Consider the following 11181-nt stretch of genomic DNA (forward strand, 5'->3'; position numbering starts at 1 on the left):
ATGTGACCCAGAGAATTCCCAGAATATAGATGCTCATGTATGATTTTTCTGAGGCATCAAGGAAGCTTCTTAACCCATTTTTGTGGCTAACCAAACACCAGTGGCTGATTGCCATTCCCATTTCCTCTATGTCCCTTGACTGTGGCTATGAGGTACAGACTGGCCTCCAGCGTGCCCCAGGATTATGTGTTTGCATTAGGTGGGTCAAAATTGAGGCTCAGCAACTAGAGATTACAGGGTGCGAGAGATCTGTGGGTGCAGAAGGGATTCAGTGGGAGACTTACTGGTTGGAGCCACAGCTTAAGTTAAATTTCAACACGACAGACTTTAAGAAGGTACTTTAGGGCTGTGCTGTAGAACTTGTGGTCTTTTGGTATGGCCTGGGGAAATAAATGTACGTGGTACCATTGTGGTGGTTTTACTGCAGTTTAGCCTCTTGTAGTAAAATAGTATTTGTTTCAGTTCCCTTTTTCTAATTTCTCTCTGCGTTCTTCTCAGTTCTGTCAGGCTCTTTTGCCCTAACTTCTCTCCATCTGTCAGACTCTCAGAGCTGCTGTAGATTTTGGGAGGAGGAATTGGAAAATGAGATGTGACCTACAAGTCAATTTCCCCAGGTGGATAAAGTCCACTGTAAGCCACAGCGGGGCCTCCTCATTCCAGCAATCTGACCAGGCTGACGAACTCGTAGTCTGTGGGGGCAGGGGAGGAGGTGGGGGCCCGTATTTCTTGGGCTAGTGAGGAACTGCCTGAGTCTTTTCAGTCTAGGCAGAGGAGGCAGGAGGCACTGGGGTGGGCTAGTCGCCTGGGCTGGGGATGCCTGGGCAGATGTGGAAGCGGCTGGAAAGGTGGCACTGTACTTGGGTTGCTGGCGCTGCGCTGTTCCTAGGAGACGGAGGAGCAGCAAGCCTGTGGGGGAGGGGGAGCAAGTGGGTTGCTGCTTTTAGCAGCTGAAAGGGCTGCAGGGAGCTCTGGGTAAGACATTTTCTGCTGCTGCTGCTTCTGCGGTAGAAGCTGCCGCGAGTAAGTCAGAGGAAGGAGGATCAAGAGGGGAGGAGGCTTCATTTGCAGCCATGCTGAATCACTGTTGCTGATCAGATCTCCCGCTGGTTGGCTGGGAGAAACGAGAACAGGGCTAGGATCCTCCAGTGCATGCACAGCTCAGCGGCTGCCACCCTGGCTGGGCCTCACACAATGGACGGTGAAAGGTATGTTATGTATAAGTGTGTGCGTGCACGCACGCCGCGTGCGCGCGCCTGAGTGTGTACGTGTGTGTGTGTGTGTGTGTGTGTGTGTGTGTGTGTTTGTGTGCGCTCGCGGTGCAGCCACCAGCTTTGCGCTGGCATTGGTTAGACAGGGTTGGAAGACCTGGTCACTGATGGATCCCAGCGGGCAGCAGAGTCAGAGCAGGAAAGCCCCTTTCCCCAGAGATCTGGCTTCCACAGAGGCGGGTCTGGGTTTGCTGGGCAGCGGAGCACCCTGAAAGACGGGACTTCCTGGCTGGTGTTCGGGAATAGTTTCAGCATGGGCTGAATCAGGCTGTTTCAAGGAGGCGTTTCCCTTTCCTGGCTGCTTTCCCGGGGTGGTTTTTCTTGGGTGGGGGGTTTTTGGTATCATAGCAGGTCTGGCCTGACATAGAGTGCTTGCATTTTCACTCTGAAGTGCTCAAGTTGTCAACACGCATGCCAAGCTGATGTCTTTCCTTACTGTGTGTGTGTGTGTGTGTGTGTGTGTGTGTGTACCTGTATACACACACAAGTTCAAGTGAAAAGGAGAGAAATCCATTCAGGTGACACTTGCTCTGAACTGACTTCCATTTGCATTGAAAAGTTTACAAATTATACTGGAAGTTATATTCTTTAGAGAAACTCTTGCTCCTTCCATCAGGGGTTTCTTTATGAAATAGAAGTTAACAGATGGAAATTTAAGTATTTCTGTTGAGCTGGATCTAACTAGAGAGGGATTGTTTCCTGGCAGGCACATGCATTTTAATAAATTTTAAGCTGTTATCTGAGGATCTGATTCTTTCATCGTGAAGTTGCTCAGTGTGGTGCAGGGGCGGGTCATTCCTCTGTGTGCTAAAACGTCCCCTCTTCATTCTGTGGGTCTGCGGCTGGTAGAGAACAAGGCTTGCCATTTTCCTTGAGGTGAGAAGACTGCAAGAGCGGTCAGGCCATGGCAGTGGACAGCCGAGGAGGGAGGGCTGCTGCTCTGAGTTGCCAGTTTGATTCAGATGGTAACCAGCTGGTTAAATGATAACAGGTTCCACTAAGTCAACACTGGAGAGCACCTCAGTACACTTTCTTTTGCATGGATTGTCCCAAATCTTGCCCCATCTCATGGGGCAGAATGATGTCATTAAACATCTCTAGACCCCATTAGAACTGGCATGATTGTTTGGTGTCCTCTTGTCTGAAGAGGCCCCCAGGGATTGTGTTTCTTGATGTGACTCCCAGGAAGAGATTGGGACATTTTAGACTGAGTGTGGTGCTGGTACAGCCTCTCCTTGAGTGCCCTTTGCAACAGGAGCTTAGTGTTGGACTCTGTGTGGCCACTGGCCGACAGAGCATCTGAAAGCCTGCTTCCTTGGGACAGAGGTGCACAGTGTCCCCACCTTCTCTTATTGGTCTGGTAGCCAACAGAGGGCAGCAGTGATGTGAATGGAGGTTTAGAGATTCTTGATTTGCTTACATATTGGGGCTGAAAGGTCCATTTCAAACTAGCAGCAGCAGATCAAAGTACTGCTTCCCAAGCATTTTGGGGTACTTATTGTGTTCTCAGTTTTGTGTTCAGAAATGTAATGAGTTCTCGCCCCCAGGAGCTCTCTTGTTCTTCAACACTCTGGTGCCTCTCAACTGGGATAGCTGATGTCTTTGGCATTACAACACCTAGTTTTCACACATGTTTTTTTAGTTTTTCCTATCAAAGGCAGAGAAATCTAAACCTTGCAGCTTCCAGTGTTCACCAGGTCACCAAGCTCACTACCTTTTGTTCCCACTCCAAGACCAGCTTACCCTGCCAGGCATTCAAGTCTTGTGAAATCTGGCTCCAGTCTCCATTCCCAGTGCTCACCCATACTGCTACCAAGAGATCTGTGGGTCTCTTTTGTGATCACCCATCCTGTACAGTACTCCATCCAGTCTCAGATCCTTAGCTTCCAGAGTTTGTTTTTGCCTGGAATGCCTTTTGCTTCTACTTTTCCAAAAGTTATTCATCTATCAAGGCTGTTTTAAAATTCCACTTTGTCTTGGAAACCTAAGCTTCTCTGGTTCTGGCAGATGTTCCTCCTAATTCCAATTCCATAGTTGGGTACTGAATAATAGGCCCACCCACAAGATGTTTCTGTGCTTTTGTTTCCTATAAGTCCCCAAACTGGGAGATAGGTCCTCAAGGGCAAGGATGCTGCCTATAGCTCTGAATACTCCACATTAACTACTGTGTGGCTGCACACATAGTAGGCGTTAGATAATTATTTGCTGATTAGCTGATAACTTTTGTGGGAAGCTCTGATAACTAAAAAGGAAGCTCATGAGAGAGGTGATTGAAACCTTTGGCCAATAGGTTCATCCTTGAATATCAGCCTTATTATCTCAGCACGGGTAATTGACCCCATGGAATGCTTTGAGGTGGGGGCAGAAGAGGGGGAAGTAGCCTTGTTTCACAAGTTCCCTGGGAAACTCAGGGCCAGAGAAGCTGAGTGACTGGCCTAGGATCACATGTCAGACCTCTGGGGACTGGAGGGATCCTGAGTCTGGTTCTTCCACACTGAACCCACTGAAGCTTAATTGGGGCTGTTTTTAAGCATTAAAAATGTTCAGCCTAGAGATTTCTGATGAACAATTTTCTTTCTTTGTCATAAGGGTACGAAAATCATGGGCTTTGGGGTAACACAGAGCTTGCAGTAAATCTATTTCATAAACTGTATGACCTTGAGTGTGTCACATTTTTTCAGAATTAATTTTTCTTTTCAGTGTAGAGGGACAGTTTCCATATCTCATAGAGTTGTTGTGAAGATCAAAGGAGGCAATTTAGTAAGTTTTTCAGGCACAGCGTGAACACTCAGTAAATGGTAGTTGCTGTTATTGTTGGTGTTCATCTATTGCCCTGTTGTACTCCATGGTTTGTGCTTGGATAGTACCCAGGGCTTATTTTAGGGCCTTCCTATATTTATAATCCAAAGAAGATTTTGTGGGACCGTTCCCATGAGAAAATTAGAGAGATCTTATCAGGTCATCATCTCCCATCCACCTAAACTTGTCTCCTCACAGTAAGATACTACACAGGGCGTGGCACTTCCTCTTGTAGGATTCACCAGCACCTACCTTTGTCCTCCTTTTTATAGACACCCTGAGGCATCTGGATGCTTTAGTGGTTTGGAACCATGAACTGGATACTCCTTTGTTCAGGCCAAAATCTTAAGAAGAAACTGTGAATTTACACTCACCTTTGCAGTATCCCCTAAGCGCTCTAGCTCTCTACAGGACCTTCTGATGCCAAGTTTCCCATCTCCCTCTGTGAAGAATCATTTTGCCTTGATCAGTCAGAGGAAGATGACTTTTGTCTTCTGTTTTGCATAGGAAAAGGGTCTCCAGCTCTCAGCCACTACAGTGATAAATTGTGTGTGTGTGTGTATAGAGCAGATAGACATCGAAAATGACAGTAGCTCTGGCTACTGGGACTTAATTTCTGGAAATCAGCCTTGTGGATGGATTACAATAAATTCCCAACTTATATGAGGTACCTAGAATGGTCAAATTCATAGAGGCAGAAAGTAGAATGGTGGTTGCCAGGGGCTGGGGAGAGAGAAAAATGGGGAATTACTGCTTAATAGGCATGGAGTTTCAACTTGGGGAAATGAAAAAGTTCTGGAAATGCATGGTTGCACAAGAACATAAATGTACTTAAAGCCTCTGAATTACACTCTTAAAAATGGTTAAAATGGTAAATTTCAAGTTACATATATTTTACCACAGTTACAAAAATTTACAGGCAAAGTCTCTGGCATATCCACAAGAATTGCAGAGAACCACAACTTTTGGAAGAAACATCACAAAAAGGGGAAGTTGGTTGTCCATTTTTCTTAAAATTGTGGTGGTTTTCTTCATCAGAAGCATCGGGATGCCCGTGATTGTGAGGGGCATGGTGCGCCCAGCAGTGTGCTGTGAACCTGTGTGAGCAGTCCTCAGAGGGAGAATGGCTCGTCCTTATGGAGGAGAGCCTGCTCCTGGAACTCCAAGAATTTATCTTTCCATTCTTGATCAGGAATAGATAGAGCATATTTTTTGAAAGAACATGACATACACAGCCAATACTCTCCAAACGCTGAGTTTTGCAGTGCCAGGTGTAACACTGGCAAGACCTAGGGAAGAGCAAATGTTCAGTGTCCTAGCCTTTCTCTTTTCCTGTCAGCCCTCTCCCACCCCTAGAAGGCATGGGTGGAAACTTCCGTAGAAATTATTCGGCATCACTGCTGCCTGAAGCATATGTGCATTTCAACCATGATAAATGGAACCAAATTTTCCATTTTGGAAATACCTTTTGGTGAAGCAAGGTTTTCAACTGCAAGAAAACAAAGTCAGTTGAAAGAAACCTCTTGATTTCCCCACACCCAGATTTGGGTTTTTAGGCTTCTCCTTCTTACTACGTTTTAGATTGTTAAGACACATCCTGACAAGAACATTTTGGGGTAAGTTTTCTAAAGCAAGTGTTTTATTTGATGAAATTTGCCATTGTAGAATGACCTAAATTTTTTCAAATTCTGGATAAACCCTAAAACTAGGTTAGACTTAAAAAAGCATTAATGTACTATGTAAAAAATAACTTGAACATGTTTTGTTCTTAGATATTTTTTTCCCTATCAAATAAGTTCAATGGTTGTCAAGTTAGAAATCTGTAACTTTTTATAATTTAAAAGGATTTTCAGACTCTCGGCCCAACTTTCCTGGACTTTTCTTTTTAACTTGTGAAAGTCTATTGTAGCCTCTATCAAAACCACACACATGGAAGAGCTCAGCTCTCCTAGTCAAACCAAATAGAAGCTTAGCTTCCAAAAATGCCACATAATGAGACTGCGTTTTCTTTTAGCCTTTCTCTCTCCTTGTCTCATTCTATCTGTCCGAACTCAAGTGTTCCTCTTATGTTTTACATTTTTTATGCAGCCCGCTTAAGAGATTTCCCCCTTGGTTTTGAAGGAAGCTATCTGTGAATTGGACTCTTAGGAATGTGATTAGTAACATACCTGTTCTTGAGCTTGTTTATGAAGGAGCACATTGTAAGAATGGCAGCAGCTGCTGGCCAGCTTTGATGCATCATGACGGGCTTGTGTGGAAATTCTAAGTTCCGTATAATTAATGATATCAACTCCCGTACGTAATGCAGTTCCCCACAATCAGTGGAGTGAAACAGTGCTATGTCACAGGTCCTAGGAGATTCAGTCTTTTTCATTTAGCCTGGTTTGGCCATACCATGAAGAACCTCAGAGAGTGGATCATAAGGATTGAGCTCCCATTGGCCGATGGGCTGTGGACATTATCCCAAGTCAGTGGACATTGCTATTAAGAGCATAGACCCTGGAGTCAGACCTGGTTTTGAGTGTCAGTTCTCTACTTAGTAGTTATGTGGGACTTTTGGACAAGTTTTATCTCAGTGCCTCATAGGGTTGTTCTGAAGATAAAATGAGATAGTAGAGGTAAAGTAAGCTTTCAGTAAATGTTAACTGTTACTGTTACCCAGGAGCTGTAGCTTACTGATACGTAGCTTCTCTGTGTCCATGTGTCCTGTTGCAGGGAATCAGCTGATGCTGTGAACTGAGGTGGCACTGTGAAAGTGCAGGAGAATATGGAGCTCTATAGCAGCCTGTGTGTAGGGGGTGTTTCTTGATGACAGGACTGCACCATCACACCCTGAATCCTGCAGCCTGGGTGTCTTCAAGTGCCAGGTCCTTCATTCATCCAGATGCAGACATCTAAATTTGGTCATTTTGGCCTTGAACTTTAGGATTGAGAAATAAGCTAGATCTGCAGTTTGCCCAGAGCCTGGTAGGTTCTGAAATCCTCTCTTGTCAGTTTCCTTTGCTGCCCAGACTTGGAGAAGTGGAGTCATGCTGATGAACTCATCATGACTGAGGTACAGCAGTCAGAGTGTCACTTTATTAATTTGTGATGAACAGTATTACTGGCACAATGTTCCTGAGAGCCTGCTACCACTTTCTTGCTTCCTGAAGGAGAACCATGGGGGAGGCCAACTTGATCAAGAGGCTCCTCCATTGCGAGCTGGGGACTGAGTTAGGGCATTTGAGTGTTTATAGGTTTCAGGTTCCACAACAGGGATCTGACCTGAGGCTGAACCAAATGATTGTCTGATGATTAAATCATATCTTTCATAGATAGTGTTGGATGAGCTGGACCAAGGGCTTTCTCAGTCTGATTCTTTTTTTTCAATTTCCCTTTCTAAAGGACATTTTTGTTGAGGGATTTTAATGCATTTGGCATAGTCTTAACTCCGACTCAGAGTTGTGCTGCCCTCTTTAGGTGACTTTGACTCTCTTTATTGTGTCTCATCTATAGCCTGACCATAACGTGCTTGGGCTCTGTGTGTGTGGCCCACGCTGCCTGAACTTTATTTGCATCTCTTGAAGACTTGTAGTGGGGATGCACTCTTTAACCCTCAGCAGCGTTTCTTAGACTCCCATTTCCTCTCCTCCCCATTCTCTCACACCCTGGACGCTCTGGAGCTCCTCGTTTGGCACATCCCCCAAACACGTCTGCACAATTGGATGCTCAGCGGTTTTTATGTCTCCTGCTTTGCTGACATGCCTTCTACTGTCCTTTCCTTTCCATTATTGCCTGGATTTTCCTTAGTGATGGAAAGAGCCTGAGAACTGACACAGTAAGCGGCAACGCTTCTTGCTTTCTTCCTTCTACTCTAGTTGAGTCTGGCTTTCTCTTCTCCACCCGCCTCCACATCCTCCTGATACTGTATCACCAATGCAGGGGACTAGACTGGCTAAGGATGCCCCTCCCCTCCCCCCAGTACCTCCTATGGGGAGGAGGGTGGGGGAAGTTGAGAGGGATAAAGCTATAATTACTTTAATGAGGGGATGTGAGGAAAGATGGAATAATTGACCGTTATACCTCATTTACTTATCCATCCATTCAGTTACTCAGTAATCATTTATTGAGCACATGTCATGTGCCAGAGGCTAAGACTATAGAGGTAAATAAGGCACGATCCTGGTTCTCATGGAGCTCAAAATCTAGGGTGGGCAGTGGTGTGCAAGAGCCAGCACTCACCCACTTGCCGGAGCTGCTTGTTAAATTTTTAAGAATTTTGTGAATCAGTTATTAAATACAGCCCTTATTAAAAATTAAATTATGTAACTTACTAATAAATTATATTAAAAACAAATGTAGTACAGACTCATCACTTTCTAATTATTTTGCTAATATCTATGCCCTTTAGATTATGTCTATTATACTTGTGTAGTGGAAGTACTATATGGTGGTATAATGCACATCTCTTCCCAACTCCATGTGTTCAGTGAGATCCCATTGGTGGCTTGAAATCTGCCATGGTGGAGGTATTTACACCAAGGAAATTGGCAAATGTTACAAATCAGGGCTCCCTTCTTTGTAACCAGCTGTTACACATTTACCAGCACACACTCTGTGGGGGAGAGAAGAAGTAAGAGGAGACAGAGAAGTAAGAGGTCACTACAGTATAATACAGAGGGAAGTACAGAGTACTGCGGGAACACAGAAGAGGGGAAGTTAGTCCAGGGTAGTGGAGGATGATAGAGAAGGCCTTCAGCAAGAAGTCTGAAGCGCTGGTGGGAATGAGCTAGACATAGGGGACAGTGGGTGGGGATAGGGCAAAAGAGCCTGGTTTATTAAGGCAATTGTGAGTATTTTAGTACCTCAGTAACAAGAAGTCTTCAGGACAATGATGAGATTATGCAGGGCCAGGATGGGTCTCTGAGGCTTATTCTGGATGCAGTGAGGAACCAGTGAGAGGTTTCACATAGAACGTGCCATGCGCACAATGACATTCTGTAAAGATCATTCTGGAGTCTGTGAGGAAGTTACTGTAGTAGCCCAGGTGAGAGATCTTGATGGCCTGGACTGAAGTCGTGGTAGCAGTGACCGTGAGAAGGGAATGGGGTGGAGAGAGAGTAAAGGACCTAGGACCGATGGGACTTGTGGTTATATGTGAAGTGTGAGAGAGAGAGGGAGGGAAGAAGATATCAAGGATGATATCCCAGTTTCTTGGATAGGTGAGTGGGTAGTTGGTTATACCTCTGGGATCGAGAATATAGATAGAAGAGTAGGCTTGAGGGAGGGTGGGGAGCATAAGTTGAGTATAAGTTACTGTGAATATCTAAGTAGCAGAGTTGATTCAGACGCTGGATATATGGCTCTGGACTTTAGAGGAGAGGGCAGGGTGGGAGAAAAGGCTGTGGGAGGTGGCGTGCCATGAAGAGGGCCTGATGTTTAGAGTTTATGTATTTTAATGTATAACTTCTATAATTAATAGTTTGTGTGTATTGATTTGTAGTTTAACTCTGAAGACCAGCTCTACTTTCATTTTTTTAAATTGTTGGGTTGGGGGCAGTGGTTGGGGCAGACCATCCCTTTCTGCTGTGCTCTCTACCACTGTGGGGACAGTGAGAGGTCTTCAGATCAGAGTTCATTGATGAGAACGATGTAATGAAGACCTGCTGTGGGCATGGCCCTATGCTGGGAAGGCTAGGCCGTATGAGAGTCCTTGGACACACAGTCCTTGCTCACCAGGAATGTCGAATCTAGCATGAGGGGGCTGGGTGGCTAAATATGTGCTATGAAAAGGTACTCAAACACAGGTCAGTGTCCTATGTGCCAACTGAGTTACAGGCCAGAAATACTACAGTGGTTTAGGGAAGGCAGAGATCACTTAGGACTGAAGTATTCACAGGGCTTCATAGAGGAGGCGAAGCTTAACTTACTGGACCATTCTGGAAGTCTGGAAAGTGCAAAGTCCAACACAACAAGGGAGAGCAAGCTTCCCAGTTACTAGTCACAGTGGAGGTTGTTGTCAGTGCTTCCAAAATGGCTCTGTTTGGTCTACATCTCTTCCATATATGTAAAATAGAACTAATAATTTCTGTCCCCTGGGCTTTTATGAGCTCTAATCTTATTAGTTCTCTGTCAGAAACCTTCAGTTGTTCCTGATCAGTACCAGATTATGTTTTCTCTTCCTGTCTTTTAAGTCTCTCTACAGTTTGAAGACAACATTTGTAATGAATATTTGTGCAGTGTTTTACAGTTTCTAAATTTACTCCAGGAATGCAAGTATAGTGTAGTATTAGAAAATACATGTCATATACGACATTGAAAGATTAAGGGGAAAAATACGTATGATCATCTCATTAGATTCACAAAAACATTTGATAAAATTCAGTTTAACTTTATGATTAAAAAATGAAACACAAGGGAGTTTTCTTAATTTGATAAAGGCCATCTGCAGAAATCCTAAAATTAACACACAGTGAGGAAACACTACAAACATCTTTTTTAAAAGCAGGAAGATGACAGGAATATTCATTAACACACTTTATGTTCAACATTCTGTGATATATGACTAAAGGTGGCATAACAGGTGAGTGGGAGAAAGAAGTATTCAATAAATGGAACTTACAGGAAAAAATTAGATCCATTATTTAATATAGTGACATAAAAATCAACATCAGATAAAATAAGGGCTTAAATATCAAAAGCAAAAATGTTAAACCTTTGGTATAAAATAGAAATTTATATCTGTCTGGCATGGAGTAGGGAAGGACACTAACTACAAAAGAAATTATACTTGTGGGATTTTTTTTTTTTTTTTTTTTTTTGCGGTACGCGGGCCTCTCACTGTTGTGGCCTCTCCCGTTGCGGAGCACAGGCTCCGGACGCGCAGGCCCAGCGGCCATGGCTCACGGGCCCAGCCGCTCCGCGGCATGCGGGATCTTCCCGGACCGGGGCACGAACCCGTGTCCCCCGCATCGGCAGGTCGACTCTCAACCACTGCGCCACCAGGGAAGCCCAACTTGTGGGATTTTTAATATGAAGTTTTTATCTTTACTGGGTTCTCCCCTTCCTTGATAACATTCTCTGTTTTGAGATTTTCTTCACCTTTTTAAACACATGATTCTAATCATCTGTCTTG

At 44.5% G+C, this 11181-nt stretch overlaps 1 protein-coding gene across 1 annotated transcript in view; it reads left to right on the plus strand.

Annotated features, from left to right (window-relative positions):
- The first annotated feature begins 737 nt into the window (after nt 1-737).
- The window catches only part of KLHL3 (kelch like family member 3), a 109555-nt gene continuing 99111 nt past the window's right edge, over nt 738-11181 (plus strand). The window contains exon 1 of the mRNA XM_027096729.1: nt 738-1205. Within this exon, the coding sequence (XP_026952530.1) occupies nt 1150-1205 (56 nt within the window). The 5' untranslated portion in view covers nt 738-1149. The remainder of the gene's footprint in view (nt 1206-11181) is intronic.

The sequence above is a fragment of the Aethalodelphis obliquidens genome, unplaced genomic scaffold (genome assembly GCF_003676395.1).
Source record: "Aethalodelphis obliquidens isolate GAN/ISIS:26980383/991018 unplaced genomic scaffold, ASM367639v1 scaffold4, whole genome shotgun sequence".
NCBI lineage: Eukaryota > Metazoa > Chordata > Mammalia > Artiodactyla > Delphinidae > Aethalodelphis > Aethalodelphis obliquidens.